Source organism: Leuciscus leuciscus, assembly GCF_965113295.1.
Source record: "Leuciscus leuciscus genome assembly, chromosome: 15".
NCBI lineage: Eukaryota > Metazoa > Chordata > Actinopteri > Cypriniformes > Leuciscidae > Leuciscus > Leuciscus leuciscus.
In genome coordinates this window covers 16883175-16900437 of record NC_138739.1, presented here as the reverse complement: position 1 = coordinate 16900437, position 17263 = coordinate 16883175, and the positions used below count along the sequence as shown (strand labels likewise).

The 17263-nt window shown below is 37.8% G+C and overlaps 1 protein-coding gene and 1 long non-coding RNA gene across 3 annotated transcripts in view; both read left to right on the top strand.

Moving 5' to 3' along the window:
- The first annotated feature begins 4407 nt into the window (after nt 1-4407).
- Nucleotides 4408-4773, top strand: LOC309476535. The gene is made up of 2 exons (XR_014198246.1): nt 4408-4452; nt 4565-4773. It is a non-coding gene; the product is annotated as an uncharacterized lncRNA (long non-coding RNA).
- Nucleotides 4774-11953: 7180 nt separating this feature from the next.
- Nucleotides 11954-17263, top strand: part of LOC309475961 (uncharacterized protein) — a 46489-nt gene continuing 41179 nt past the window's right edge. For both annotated transcript variants that reach the window (XM_082138987.1, XM_082138986.1), the window contains exon 1: nt 11954-12301. In XM_082138987.1, coding sequence (XP_081995113.1) covers nt 12256-12301 — 46 coding nt within the window. In that variant the 5' untranslated portion in view covers nt 11954-12255. The remainder of the gene's footprint in view (nt 12302-17263) is intronic.

Sequence of the window (17263 nt, the reverse complement as noted above, 5' to 3'; positions counted from 1 at the left end):
ATAACTGTAATAAAAGCTGAATATAGCATCTGGTATGTTCAGATGTTATAACTTTACTTTGTGCTTGGCCAACCAGGGTGAAAGAGCAGTCATGTAAGCTGTCTTTATCTAAAATAACTTAAACCAACCAGCATCGTCATTAAATATTTATTCGGATCCTGGGTTCTGTTGAAAGGTTTTCACTGCTCTCTTTGTGTTCAGAGAAGGCAGCAAATTATCAGTAGTATTAAGATCAAGTTAACCATTTTGTTTGTCTCAAATTATATGTGGCTGCCTGGCAGACTGTATGGAATATTAAAATAATTATAGATCTGTAATTGGTATTTGTTGTGTAATTGGTCATTTTTTATTCTCTAGCCCTCTGCCACAGCTGCTGATATCCAGAGAGAGACCCTACCAAGCACACCTTGCTTAATTGTACAAGGTATATTCTTCCCTTATTTTGTTAAAAGGGTAGTTAACTTTTAAATGAAAATTACCCCATGATTTACTTACCTCAAGCCATTCTTTCAGACAAATACAATCTGAGTTATAAAAAAAAAAAGAAAAAAAAAAAGAAATTGACACTTTACACTTCCAAGCTTTATAATGTTAGTCGATCAGTTTGAAGCTCAAAAAAGTGCATCTATCCATCATAAAAGTGCTCCATGCGGCTCTGAGGGGTTAAAATAGGCCTCCGGAAGCGAAGAGTTTGTGTAAGAAAAATATCCATATTTAACACGTCACAAAGTAAAGTTCTAGCTTATGGCCATACGCAGTCTACTTGCTTTCAAAGTGCAACTTGCGCAACTCATGACGTCAGAAGTAGCGTAGTGCGTCATGGAATAGTGTAATGCTGCGTTCCAGTCCACTTTTAGACATGCACTTGCGAACTTCCCTAAGCACTTCCCCTCGGGGGAATCCCTGCCGCCATTTTGAAGTGCGTTCCACTTCGTGAAGTGGACGAGGGAAGTTTAGATGGACAGACCCTCGTTCCCTCGATTTTGACCGAGGGAGCGAGTCTACTTCATATGTACACTTCAGACACCTATATGTCCCACAATGCAGTACGATTGTGACGTCACCACAGATCTCGTTTTATCACCACCACAACAGACAACTCTATGATATATTAATAATATATATTTTTAATTTAAAACAACCCAAACACACCTATAAACATTTGGATGCTGCATTAAACAAATTCTTAAAGGGAAAAAAAATGTAAATAATAAATCAACTCCATAGCTGATTCCAAGTGATCAAGGGCTTAGCGTACCGCACGATATACGTCACTTTTTCTCATTAATATTCATTAAGCTAGCGACGGTTGCTAGGGGGGTCAAACTCGCGCGTGTCACTCATGCTAGACGCATGTAAACAGTTTACGGACGAGATGTCTACTGAGCTAAACCTGCTAACTCTGTCCGAGAATGATGTCCCCGGTGCCAAATTCACTGGTATAGAAGTAGAAGAACATACAAATATTCAATTGAAGAGATGGCTTGAGTGTAGAGGGCTGAAAAAGACGGGAAAAAGAGCCGACCTGATCCAGAGGTAACGTTAGATTGTTATCGACAGAATTTCTCCCCCAAAAAACATCGCCTTACGCCACTGACAGTGACATTTTGCAGTTTCAACAAGCTATCTTTTACCACCCTATGTCCTGTCTGTCATATCCTCCTGGGACCCAAGAATAGACTTTTGTCCACTGTAGTGGACATTATATTTTAGTGAATTTCTCTGACATCATACATGTCACATGACACAACCTGGGTGTCCTGTAAAGAGCACATTCAGGGCTTTTCAGAAACACCAAATGTTTGGAGGTTTCACCATGAAAACAACTTCTCCTTGGTCTTTAAAAATGTCTGACATTAATTTAGTGATCAAATGTAGCATTCTTATGGAAATATGATAATATATTGTAATTATAATATAAATTGGACTCCTTTTCAAATTGTATTTCATAAAACAACATCTCAGGAAAATGTTATGGGGTTTCAAATAAAAAAAATATTTTCTGTTACAGAACAGGGCGTGGATTTCATACATGTCCACTGTAGAGGACCTCAGGACTTAAATCGTCTTTATCAAGCATTTTAGGAGACACAACAAGTGAATATGGAAATAAATGATACATCAATATTCCTATTAAATATTAGATATTATTATTAAAATGTTGCCAATTATTACTCCAATTATTACACTTCTTTTTTCATTAAATGTTGCTCCAAGAACACTTTAATGTGCAAATTAGATACAGTGTATAGATACATTGCATTGAATGGGAATATTAATTTACGGCCATTTTACCCACATATTGCATAAAGTAAAATGGTGTATCAATTCATTCCGTTATTTCTTTCATAACATAGTTGAGAATAATCTTTATACAAATTTTGGTTGAAAAAATCCTGAAACCCCAAAATGTATTAGTGATTGAAAAAAAAAATCCCATTGTTTTTGCCTATACATATAATTTCTTGTCATTTTATTTTTTAAACAACTTCCCAGCTAACAGGGGACGTCCCCCGGACTTTTCCAACGTCCCCTTAGGTCCGCATTTGGTCCGCTTTGTAACGTTCCCGAGCGGACGTTCGGAGGACGTCCGCATTTGGTCCGCTTTGTAACGTTCCCGAGCGGACCTTCGGAGGACGTCCGTATTTGGTCCGCTTTGTAACGTTCGCTGATGGACGTTCTGATGACATTTGTCCGGGCCAGTTTGCGAACGTCTATTTCGTCCCTCACCTGCCATTTCCATGACAACACAATCCAGTCGCCCATGCCTTTGATTTTTATCATTAGACCGGACATCTTGCAACTCAGACAAACGAATAATTAAACTAAAATATAAACCCATATTGGATTTAAAAGGGGATTTGTTTATCCATTAAATGAACTGTAATAATAGATTTTATCTAAAAACCATGGTTTTTTGTTTTGCAGATTGACAGTTTTATAACTGCAAATAAACTATAGTAAAAATATTATTTGAATTAATTGTAAAATTAAGTTAATGTTAAAATTGTTAGTGTTTTAATTTTAATGTTAAGATAATAACTTTCATGTTACTTATAACTTCTATCACTAATTAAATATGTAATCAAATCACGAGTCTGTTTTCAGCCAATATAATTTAAACATCAAAAACATGAGAAGTGATTCAATTGAATAGCCTACAATTTATTATTCCGCATGAAGAAAATATGGTTGAATCTCAGGAGCTCTAAAATAATGCATCGACTTCACATGATGAATGCAGCCAAGGAAAATGCGAAGAATGGAAAAGCACATTGCTGGAAAGAAAGTGGAAAATAACACAGGTAAGACAAATAAAAGTATCCTCCTAATTTAGGCTACCTGTAAAAATGTTGGTCAGGCGATCGAAGGACTTTTATTCAAAATAAGTTATTTTAGGAAAAATATTACCGGTATTCTAATTATTGCACTTAAGACTGATAGCACATTGCATTTCAAATAACAAAAAAAAAAAGTGTCATATAGCTACACACTATAATTTTGGCAGAATATGCCTTCCATAACACACTAGCAAGTGACGATCAAATGCACCTAAGCGAGTGACGTCATTCATTATGCGGCACGCAGCATGTATCCGTGTATCCATGGCAACGCTCAGCTGCGTAGTGACAGTTAACGGTCCTCCTCAGACGCGGCCTTGTGTTTTCTCTTTCGACAGTCTAAAAGGTATTTTTAATTTTTAGATTAGTATACATTAGTTATCGTAACCACTATACATCATTACATATTATGAAAATTTGATCTTTTAAAACGTTTGCTGAAGTTGTCCGCCGTTGTACCACTGCTAACCGTTATGCTAACACTACGAAACTAACGTTAAATGTTGCTGAAATGAAACGACGTTATATTTCACATATTCATATATAGACATATAAAATCATAACACTACTGAATGTGTTCATTTTGTTGTTTTAGATGCCAGGGGGGAGAACTGCCAACGGACTAACCCCACAGCTGACCGACCGAGACACACACACACACACACACACACACACACACACACACACACAGCTGCCAGCGCGTTTGAAGACACACACACACACACACACGGAAAGAGCACAACACCTTTACAATTGTTTGAATAAATACTTTGTTCCTTACAACGTGTCTGTTTTCTTTGGTTAGCCAGAAGTAAAATAAAATAAAAGGATGTTAAAAGGACTTCTAATGAACGTTCTGTAAAGGTCCCCGAAAGTTTTCCAAACGTCCCACTAAGGTCCCTCGGGACGTCGCACGACGGTCCTGCAAACGTCCTGCGCACGTCCCCCGCGACGTCCTGCGAACGTCCCCCGCGACGTCCTGCTAACGTTTAAAGAACCCTACACGAAGACGTCCAGAGGACGTTCGCAGAGGACGTTCAGGGACGTTCTAGGGACGTCTTTTTGTTAGCTGGGTTAGTCCTGGCGTCCACTACAGAGGACATAGCATAACGTATGAATAAAATATTATTTTTCAAAAATGTTTTTTTACCATTTGTTTATTGTGCTCTAAACAATGTGATGATATGGAAAAAAACTAAATTCAAAAAACTTATTTTTTCTAGGTCTCAGGAGGATATATACTATGTCCTCTGGTTGTCTTACGTCTGACAGTTGTTGGGGGTAATTCGGGAAACGAATAAAGAATACATCCTTCATATGTGGACGGTCATAGTGTCTGGAGTCGTTTCTGCAAGTTCCATAGCAGCAGTGTTTACTCGGCATGTTCTTATTTGAGGGATAACCGGCAGAAAACAAGCAGTACTAGCATGAATCATAAGCGAGCGCGCTTCTATGTTGACCCCCTTCCGGTTTACGTTGCTGACGTCACGCGGCCTTGCGGTCTAAAAATAGCACTCGTGCGGCACGCTATTCAGCCCATTGCAGTTTCCGCCAGTAGTGGGCACTCGCAATGACGTACATCCGAGTGAACGAGACGGAGGGAAGTTAGCAAGTGAAGGGCATGACAACTTTGGACTGGAACGCAGCCTAAATATCAGCAGTAGGCCTACGTTGCATTACTCGCGTAAGTTGCGCTTTAGAGTAAAATCTGTGTGTTATTGTTCTTTTGGCCGGAAGCTAGTTATTTTACTTCATGTAAGAAAAATATTAATATTTAAAACTTTAAATAACTCTTTGTCTCATTGCTTTGCTTCAGAAGGCCTTTATTAACCCCTCAGAGCTGTGTGAAGCACTTTTATGATGCAGCACGACGTATATTCACATCAAATGTTAACGCAGAGGAACGGGACACTGCAGTTCACAAAAGTTCATTATTTGCATGTGCTTTTAAAGCCTTGCCGGTTAAACATGTCATTCGCTGCTGATGCGCTGTTCAAATATGCGCTTTACTAAGCGCGTACACTCGACGCGTACATGCACTAAAAGCCTGTTAATGGACTAAGTTATCTTTTGAGTCTTATATTGCGCTAATACCAATGGCGCCACCAGGGGGTGGCCAGGGGTGGCCGTGGCCACCCCTGGCCGACTCCTGGCCACCCCACTGGCCACCCCGCTGGCCAGTATAAATTTTAGTAGCATCAGTTATGCATTTCATCCCTAATGCACAGCCAGGCAGGCAAGCCGCTCTAGACCTTCGATCGCACACAGTAGCCAGTACTCCCCCGCCCCTCCGTCCATGCCGCTGTTGCGCGCTCAGACAGCAACAGCTCAGCGCGTGCCCGTCGGTCAACAATTTCAAAAGAAGTTAAGAAAGAAGACGAAGAAGACTACCGCGTCAGTTTGGGTGACAAAGTCATCTGAAGTTATTCCATAGCTTAATGTGAGGGACAGAAGTCTATTTACATCATTCAAGTTTTTACGGAAACTCGTTTTCCCTCCTCTGTGGCTGTCAATCATTCTCCATTCAGTATTCAAACAGCGCGCGCGCCTCTTCCGGTTGGATGCACGGTAAAACTCTCTCCAATATGATATATTCACATTATAATGCATTATCTGTAGATAAAAGGCTGTGGCTTTGCATAAAATGACTTTATTTTGTTGGAGTTTGTTGCTGTTTTTAAACGACTCACTACCGTGTGCTTGTTAGATCACACACATCACAAGGACTATGAATCGGAATCAGACGCACAATAACTGGAATTTAAAACAAATGATCAATAAACTGTTGGACAGATATACACTTGGATTTGTGCGCTCGACATTTCTTCGCTTTGTGCCGTGAACTTTTAAATGCGCACTTGTTCAGTGCAGCGCTGCACACTGTGACTCCATGTTGCTTTGAGCACATCATTCTGCACCCGCGATGCGCATACGCGCTTTGTGCGCTCTGTTTTGAAGCGTTTCATATTATCATGGTTTTGCGCACTGAAAGATTATCAAAAGCCTATATTTTTTTATACCTAGCCTGCTCAATACATTTAAAATAAGCATAATTTAATTGTATATTATTTCTTTGTAGTGTAGGCTATATAAATATATACACTTCTGAATTCTTGACATTAATAAATATAATATATTTGTATCTGCCAGTATCTGCTTTTCCCCAGTAACTGTTTTGTTTGCAATAAATGTACACCTTATGCCAAATATAATTGCAAAATACAACAGGATTGTTGTGCAACTCAAAATGTTAACTGTACTGTTATTAGTCTATGCACATTATATCATTAGTAACATTAAATATAACACAATAAACCATCATATAGTATATCAGTAGGAGTTTCCTTAAGTCTTTCTGAAAGTTTACTACAGGCCGGTTTACTACAACAGTAGAAAAAAATTCTGAAATTATGGTTTATAGTTTTGGTGTGCCACCCCAAGATTTTAAGTGGCCCCGTCTGGCCACCCCTATGAAAAATTTCTGGAGGCGCCACTGGCTAATACTTTCAAATACAGACATTGTTTACATAAACAAAGTTGGTTATGTCTAAAGTGAAAGCAAACAGAGAAAATTAATTAAAATCTGCTTGTCATATGCGTGTATATTAGACGCGTCGTGCAGTTCTTAAAGAGACAGTAGCCCTAATAATAAACATGCTGCCGCTTGTCCTTAAAGAGATAGTTCACCCAAAACCAAACAGTTGCTGGTCCCCATTGACTTCCATACATAGTAGGAAAAAAAAATACTATGGAAGTCACAGGGGTACATCAACTGTTGTGGTTACTCACATTCTTTCAAATAACGTTTATTTTCAACAGAAGAAAGACACTTATTCGGGTTTAAAACAACTTAAGAGAGTAAATATGACTTTTTTGGGGGAGAACTATCCCTTTAATGTTAATAAAACAACAAAACACACAGAGGAAATCATTCACTGCTCTTGACTGAAAACTTTAAGTCTGTTGTGTTTTATTTTCATATTTGTTCATTTAATTACTTTCTCATACTGTTAAATACACCTACAGCTGAAAAAATAAAGCAGTTTATTTAATTTGTATATTAAGTTGTGTATGTGTAAAATGTATCTCTGTTCTTAATTTTTAATAACAAAGAAAATAATGACAAAGATTTTTATCTTCGCCTTTGGCCTAAATGTCTGCCATTCTTTTTTATTTTATATTTTGTTACCTATAAGGCTTTGTTTTTAAAATAGGGAAATTAGTTTGGCTGTAATGCTCAGTCACTTGCAAAATAGTAAAACCAACATGAAAAAAGAATCGTGATAAAATCGTGATTTTCCTGAAAAAAAAAAATTTGTGATATGATATTATTGCCATATCGCCCACCCCAGGTGTAAAAAAGTGCCTAGATGTGCTTAGATGCTAAAAATGTGTTATTATTGATCATTATATCACACTACAATTAAACATAATGAAACTTTCATTTGAATTGAAATTGTTTTATTAGCTTAGCTAATATAATTTATTAGCTTTTTCTAGAGATTGCAGTCATACATGACATGGTGAAAAATGACTTGAAATAATACTGAAAATAGGTTAAGATGAATGTTAAAGGTGTGCCCCCTAAAAGCACAAGTGGCCCCTGCCTGGCCCCCCCAGTTACTGTGGTCTACCGCCACTGCTCCGATTGTAAATATATTGTGAATTTTAACCGTTTCAGGTCAGGATTTCTTTTTCAAGTGGTTAAAATGTGCATTAAAAAGTTGGATGCAGACCCAGCTATTACTGTTAAGTATCTGTTCTACCTAGAGTTGGTATTCCCATGCAGGACATTTATGTGTAAACAGAAGAGTCTGACGGACAGCAGTTTAGTGTTACGACTTTTATTAATTAATTAAATAAAACATTTTGAAGTGTGGTTAAGGTATTTAGCAGATGCTTTTGTCCAAAGCGTCATTCGATATACAATGCATACAATGATGTTATATATTTACAAAAAACAATGTAAAAGCCAATGTAATTCTAAATGTTAAGTTGTTTATATTAAATAAATACATAAACATTTTCGTTTATAAGCAAGTAGGAATATGTTACTTTTTACACAGTATTTGTCATTATTTAACAGATATGAAAACTTAAAACTTTATTTCCTCTCTCTTGGTTTTCAGAACTTTTTGTGGAATCAACTCCCAGACGGGCTGCAAAGCAGAGAAGAGATACTGGCTCAACGCACCTGTTTACACCCTACTAAGAAAACAGTTTTTAATAAAAGTTTAAAAAGATATCATTGTTGTGTTTTTAATTGCCTAATTCGGATAATTACAGCATTGTATTGTAATATTTACAAATAACAGGATATATACAGTACATTGAATTACTATATAAAATTGTAATTCTGTCCTGTGAAATTACTTGTTTAAGGTTTTAGTTGTTTAAGATAAAATGAAACTGGAGAACTGTTTCACTTCCTGTAAAATGTAACATCCTTGATTCTCCAATAAAAAGAAAAAAAAAAAAGAAAAAAAAGAAAGTCTGCATATGAGCATCAACAGGGCTTTCTCACTCAGATCAGTTCGGTTCAGTTTTTTTTTCTACCTGCGCCTCTTCCTAGGCGATCACATATGGGCCCACAGAATCAACGTCCTTAAAGGGGCAGCACCCTACAACAGGCTAAAGCCAAAATAATTATAAGAGAAGCTAAAATGAAATATTGGAGAGATTTCTGTAGTAATATTGGGACAGGAATAAAAATTAAGGACATAATGGGGAATGATCAGAAAGATGGGTGGCATAAGAAGGGACTTTTCACTACCAGTATTAAGAGATAATGGCACTGAGGCAGTAACCAGTAGAGAAAAAGCTGAGATGCTTGCAAAATCCTTTGTAAGGATACATAGCTCACAGAACCTCTCCAGTGAAGAGCTAGCTATAAGAATGAGGATCACTGAAGAAAATAAAGATATGCTGGGGATGAAAGTGGTGGGGGAGAGCTCTCTAGATGCAGATTTCACACTGTTTGAACTAAAAAGAGCATTGATAGGTGTTTAAAATACCTCACCAGGGAGAGATGGGATATGCTATAAAATGATTGAAGAACTATCTGATGTGGCAAAAAATGTGATACTGGTTTTATATAACAAAATTTGGGAGCGAGGAAAGCTGCCCACTGGGTGGAAACACTCAGTAATAGTCCCTATAGGGAAACCAGGAAAGGATCAAATGAATGTCAAGAGCTACAGACCAATAGCATTAACGTCTAACCTATGTAAACTCATGGAGAGGATGATTACTAAAAGGTTAGTGTACAAATTAGAAGGCAGAGGGCTGATCACACCATATCAGAGTGGATTCCGTAATGGAAGAACAGCTATGGATCCTGTAGTCTGCCAGGAGAATGAGATACGTAATCTGTTTTGGCAACCTTTTTTGATATAGAGAAGGCTTATAAAAAGAAGGACTTTTGAATTAAGTTGAATAAAATGGAAATAGGTGGTAAAATGTTCAACTGGATCAAAGATTTTTTTAAAGGGTAGAACCATAGAGGTCAGGATAGGGTCAAAGGTCAAAGTCATCAAGCACATACTAGACTGGGGGTTCCACCTTTCAGTGGAAAAAACGCAATTCATTTGTTTTTCTAAGAAAAGGGTAAAACCCACAATAGATCTTATATGTGACCCTGGACCACAAAACCAGTCTTATGGGTAATTTTTTTTAAATTGAGATTTACACATCATCTGAAAGCTGAATACATAATCTTTCCATTGATGTATGCTTTGTTAGGATAGGACAATATTTGGCCGAGATACAACTATTTGAAAATATGGAATCTGATGGTACAGAAAAATCAAAATATTGAGAAAATCGCCTTTTAAGTTGTCCATTTCTATTGGCGATAGTGCTGCATCCATTCACAAAAATAAATGTTTTATATATTTAAGGTGGCAAATTTACAAAATATCTTCATGGAACATGATCTTTACTTAATATCCTAATGATTTTTGGCATAAAAGAAAAATCTATAATTTTGACCCATACAATGTTTTGTTGGCTATTGCCACAAATATACCCGTGCAACATAAGACTGGTTTTGTGATCCAGGGTCACATATGGACAATCTCTCAAACAGGTCAGTGACTTAAGATATCTTGGTGTGTTAAAAATCATGTTCAGAAAATGGTAGACAAGTGTAAGAAACCAATCAATCTTTTGAAGTGTCTTTCAGGGTACAGCTGGGGGGCGTCAGGCTCTTTGAAAATAATTTATATTGCAATAATCCGATCAGTGTTTGACTATGGATGTACAGTATACAAAACAGCAGCAAAAACTACATTAGCTGAACTGGACTGCAAGTAGAAGTAGGGGAGATGCCTTTGGGTTGTTAAATCTTAGGAGGTTAAAACTTTCTCTAGCATATTGGGTAAACTTAAAAGGGCATGAAACTACACATCCTACAAAACTGGGGTTAGAAGAATGCTGGGAATAATGGTTGCATTGTGAACAGTAGTTTTGGATGGAACAGCAATAAAGAGGCAGATGACATGGGAATCAGTACTTTACCTTGCAGCAAAAATGTTAACTTGAGCACAATTCCACCTTGGTTTTTCTGCTATCCTGTACTTAATCTAGAAGCTAAAAATATAATCAAGACAGGATTGTATCAAAGTGTACAGCAGTACCTAGAAGTAATGTATGATGACACAGTTCAAATATTTACATGCATCCAAAGAACCAGCAGGTAAAACGGGGGTGGCAGTATACATTCCTAAATATAATGTTGTAATACAAAAAAGAACCTCAAACCACCTCTCAATCTTCTCTGCAGAGATGATGGCCATCATAATGGCACTACAGTGGGTAGAAGAAGTGAAGCCATATAAATCTGTTATTTGTTCGGACTCTATGTCTTCCCTAACTAGCATCCAGACTGGGAAATCTGCATGCAGACAGGATCTTTTAGATGAAGTTCATCAGATGATTTCCAGGATTGAGGATAACTCAACAGAAGCTAATATTACAGTTTCACTTGGGTTCCAGCGCACACAGGTATTGAGGGGGCAGACGAGTTGGCAAAAGAAGCACTTAAAGCAGAACAAGTAGAAGTACAGGTTCCACTCAGCAAATCAGAATTAAAAACAATAATTAAAGATTGTATTCATAAACTCTGGCAAGATAAATGGGATAAGGGAAACAAAAGGTGCATTTAGTATTCAGCAGACTGTAACAGTTAAAAAGATCAGCTCACTTTCATGACAGGAGGAAACCTGGTTCACCAGGCTAAGGTTAGGACATACAGGACATGTAGGCAGTACTCTGAAGAGAGATAAATACTTAAGAGGGTAACAAAGAACTCTGTTACTTTGAGCAACCTGTTGAGTCTACCTGGAACACAGTCTACAACCAAAGCAGTGATAGAGTTTCTAAAAGAAACACAACTAGCAAGAAGATTTTAGTTTAGGCCAATTTATTTATTTATTTTTTACTTATTTTTTTCTCTCTGGAGGTTGAGCTGAGGTTGAAGCTGGAGGAGCTGAACACGCAGCGCCAGCTAAAGCTCTTTTTTTTTTATGACGTCCCAATGTGATCACACCTCAGTCCAGTAGATGGCGGTAATGCACAAAGATTGCAAACTGCCAATAAAATTCTCTGAAGAAGAAGAAGAAGAAGAAGAAGAAGAAGAAGAAGAAGAAGAAGACCGTTAGAGTCTCCGCCATTGCGGTCTTCTGCGCTTTGCTACAGTTTTCCAAATTTGGAAAAGTAAACGTACTTCTTCTTTAGTTAGTTATAAATAATCGTGTAAATGATTTAGTCAGCCACAGTCGGTATAAAAATCTCTCTGATGGTATTTAGTAGGGTTAACAATCGTCGCCTTCAGTCGGTATAGGGTGTGGTTCCGAAACAAACGAACAACGAATATTTAAAACAATCGAAGTTAGATTTTGTTGAAATCTGCAACATGAAGTACACCGTCAAATTCTTTCAGATTGTTCTACTAATATGTGGTAAGTGCTCGATTTCTGTTTTTTTTATTTTTTTTTTTTATTTGAACACTTTCGGTTTCACTTTGACAGTGATAACAGCATTCCTCGACTGTTGTCTTCTTCCTGAACTTCATTAACTTACTTTATGAAAATGATCACATTTATTTAAATGATTTTGGACATGCCCTCCTGTTTAAGGATAAATAAATTAAAACCGGATAAAGCAGTTTTTGCATTCTGTATGTGTGAGAAAAACTAGTTTAGATAAAGATAATGGACTCCGGTTGCTAATAGTTCCCCCAGGCAGGATGAGAAATGAACACAATCCACTAGAGCAGTGGTTCCCAACCTTTTTTTGTCTGAGACCCCCCTTTTCCCAAGAAAATATTTTAGGGCCCCCCTTCACATGATATTATCGCTCTTGTAAGCTTGCAGCAAGGATGACAGAATATGTTGTTTTCAAGCAAACGGTATGTTTACTATAACCAGATATGTTTATGCACAAATAATAGCCTATAATATTGAAAATACAATAACAAAAACATCAGTAGGCCCTTTGTAATTTAAAAACGTAAGCCTAGGAGTAGCCTATAAACTGGCCCTATTTGAAATGCAATAACACAAATGTTCACACTGGTGTGTAGGAAAAAGTATATAGGCTATTACTAAATGACTGCTGTCTGGGGCCTCAATACTTGCATATTATTTGTGAGGCTTTATCAATGTGAGGCTTTATTTTTGACACTTTTGGCGCTATAGCGAGCGATAATAAACTTGCGTTTATTAACAGAATAATGCGTCTTTCGGAAGAACATTGTAGCCGGAACTACTTCTCTCTCTGTGTGCGTCTATGACGAGTCACGCAGGTACTGGGCTACTCCGCAGCGGCAGCGATCCGAACCAGTGTAAAATAGTCCCAATGTAAACACTTATTAGGTGTACCATAGTGGTTCAGGATAAGACAAAAACACGGATTGGAAAATGGGTTTATGATGAACTCGCTCATTATACATTTTGTAAATTTTGAACAGAAAAAAGTTAAGGACTTTTATTTAATGCTCATTGCTCAAAAACTATTAAAAATATGACGCGACCCCCCACAGAGCTCGCTGAGGCCCCCTTGTGGGCCGCGACCCTCCTGTTGGGAACCGATGCACTAGAGTGACTAAACAATCGCTGAGGGTCTGAGATAGAAGACATCGTTCCGGGTAATTTCGGTGAAAACGCAGCTTGTTTGCGTTCTCAAAACTCCGAGAGTTGAGTAAAGTTGGCAATAAATTCACAGATTCGAACTTCCCGGGTCAATGACTCGTGAGCTAAACGTTGTTACTACACAAATAACACCTCTTTTTAATCGTAGTAATGTAGACAAGCAGCTACAACCTAATTTTCCTCAAAACGAACTTTCCCTCGCAGTGGACAACATACACTGATCTCTATGCGCAGGCTGAGAGACAGATCCGAAGGGACCGTCTGCAAAGTGCAAAACCCTAAAAGCGTTACTACGAAAACAGTCAATAACTTCACTGTCACACACTATAGTGTCATCAAATTCAGTTTACACATCACTGCTGTCCTGAAGGTTATACTACAACACTTATTTTGGGAATAAAATATTTTTGTATAATTTTTATGATTGTTATTTATGAAAAATATTCAATAACTTCAGTGCAATTCACTGTATTGTTGCCAAATTCAGTTTACACATCACTGCTGGTCCTGATGGTTATACTACAACACTTATTTTGGGAAAAATATATTTTAAGTTGTATATACAATTTTAAATGTATATTTTTTTATGACTTTTATGAAAAATATTCAATAACTTAACTGTAATTCACTGTATTGTTGCCAAATTCAGTTTACACATCACTGCTGTCCTGATGGTTATACTACAACACTTATTTTGGGAAAAATATATTTTAGGTTGTATAATACAATTGTAAATGTAGGCTATATTTTTTATGATTTTATGAAAAATATTCAATAACTTTACTGTAATTCACTGTATTGTTGCGAAATTTAGTTCACACATCACTGCTGTCCTGATGGTTATACTACAACACTTATTTTGGGAAAAATATATTTTAAATTGTATATACAATTGTAAATTTATAATTTTAATGATTTTTATGAAAAATATTTAATAACTTCACTGTAATACACTGCATTGTTGCCAAACTCAGTTTACACATCAATGATGCCCTGATGGTTATACTACAACACTTATTTTGAAAAAAAAAAAATAATAATAATTTAATTGTATATACAATTGTAAATATCATTTTGATGATTTTTATTATGAAAAATATTTAATAATTTCACTGTAATACACTGCACTGTTGCCAAATTCAGTTCACACATCACTGCTGTCCTTATGGTTATACTACTTATTTTGGAAAAAAAAAATTAATTGTATACAGTGAAGTTTTGAATTACAGTGTTTTTCATAAAAATCATAAAAATTATACATTTACAATTGTGTATATACAATTTAAAATATATATTTTTTTTCCCAAAATAAGTGTTGTAGTATAACCATCAGGACATCAGGGATGTGTAAACTGAATTTGGCATTAATACAGTGAATTACAGTGAAGTTATTGAATATTGTACATACTAAAAATCATCAAAAGGATATTTACAATTGTGTATATACAATTAAAAACTTTTTTTTTTTAAATAAGTGTTTTAGTATAACCATCAGGACAGCAATGATGTGTAAACTGAATTTGGCAACAATACAGACAATTACAGTGCAGTAATTGAATATTGTTGTGTTTATCAGAATATCATTATATCCTGAGGAGCGATCAATAACATTAACACACTGAGACCGAGTACGCTTAGAACTGACTTCTTTTACTGTTACAATGTTCAAGGGACACATGGCTACACAGCGCCATCTACAGCATAAGAAAACAACTGCACGATAACCCAGTTACCAACACTAAATGCATAACATTTCCTCCCAACTTAAATCAAGGGTTGTCAAACACAACAAAGGGAATATTTATTTTCTTGAATTCAACTTTAACCACTACTTAGTGAACACGTCTTACTCTTCATGAATCTATCCCTTTTATATATATTAGAATGCTTGATAACGGTCAGGTGGTCTTGTGAGACGGGTAGGATAACGCTTAACAGTCTCTCCAGTTTGTACAGTCCCTGGGGGTGATTGGTCAATGTTGCCTGACCCTGGTGTGTCAATCATCACCTCCACAAGATTGTCAGTCTTTTCCCCGGTGTTCTCCTGATGCGGAGGTGCCTGCAAATCATCAGGACCAGCAGGAACTTCTGGTTCCATCTGGTTTTCAGAGGATTCCGTGCCTTGTTTCAGTAATTGATCTACATGACATTTCCAGATTCCAGAAGCACCCACGTTGACAACGTAGGAGACAGGTCCCGTTTTGGACATCACCACTCCAGGTATCCATTTTCCCCCCTTTCTGTAGTCACGAGCAAGAACGGACTCTCCAGCACGAAATTCTCTGAACTTAGAGTGTTTTTGGCGTCGTAACTGCTGGGCATCCTGGGACTGACTCACTGTTTTGGCGAGACTAGGTTTTAGAAGATCCAGCCTGGTTCTTAGTTTGCGATTGAGGAAAAGCATCGCAGGTGACTCCTTTGTGGTAGCATGCGGAGTGTTTCTGTATGTTAACAGAAATTCATCAAGTCTCTGTTGGATTGAAGCTGACCCTTTTGAAGCTTTTAGAGCATGTTTGAATGTTTGGACAAAACGTTCAGCTTGCCCATTGCTAGAGGGGTGATATGGGGCAGATCGAATATGTTGCACCCCATTTGCCTTCAGGAAAAGTGAAAACTCCTCAGCACAAAACTGTGGACCGTTGTCACTGACAATGACATTAGGGACGCCATAATGACTGAAAAGTCCTCGTAAGACCTGAATGGTTTTGCTGGTGGTAGTACTATCCATAATTGAGACCTCCGGCCATTTGGAGTGCGCATCAACTACAATTAAGTACATATGACCTTCAAAAGGACCGGCAAAATCCACATGTATCCTCTCCCACGGATGAGCTGGCCAAACCCATGGGTGAAGTGGCGCAGGACAGGTGGCATTTTGGATACGCTGACAAGACTGGCATGCTTTGGACTGAGATTCAATCTGTCCATCAATACCCGGCCACCAGACATAGCTACGGGCCAGATGTTTCATCCTTACCACCCCAGGATGGCCTAAATGCAGATCAGCTAACACCCGGTTGCGAAGCTTGATTTGTACCATGACACGACTTCCCCACATTAAACATCCTTGAACAACTGTGAGCTCATTGCAACGTGTCACCAAAGGTAGCAAGCCTGGAGGTACCTCTTTAAATTTTGGGAACCGTCCAGTTGAAACCATGCCCAGCACAGGTGACAAAGTGGGATCCTTTAGGGTGTCACGTCTAATTTCAGCACTACTGACAGGCAGGGTGGCTATCTGGGCTGCATAGAACACATCCACCGTGTCCGTTTTCTCAGCGTGTGTCACTGGTAATGGCAGCCGCGACAGTCCGTCTGCATTGGCATGTAGGGCTGCTTTCTTATACTCAAGGACATAGTCATGGGCGGCTAATATCAGAGCCCATCGTTGCATTCTAGCTGCTGCCATGGATGGAATGCTCTTGTTGGGACTGAGAATAGCCATTAGAGGTTGATGATCCGTAAAGAGGGTAAACCTTCTTCCGTATAAGTACTGATGGAATTTGCGAATTCCAAAAATTATACTCAGGGCCTCACGCTCGATCTGAGCATAATTTTGTTCAGCTTTACTGAGTGTCCTGGATGCAAAAGCAATCGGCTTTTCCTCCCCATCGGGGCACACATGTGATATCACTGCCCCCACCCCATATGGGGAAGCATCAAAGGCGAGACGAATGGGTAATTCTGGGTCATAATGTGTTAGTACAGCTGGTGAAGTAAGGAGATCCTTCACTTTCTGAAATGATTGTTCACATGCCACGCTCCAGCACC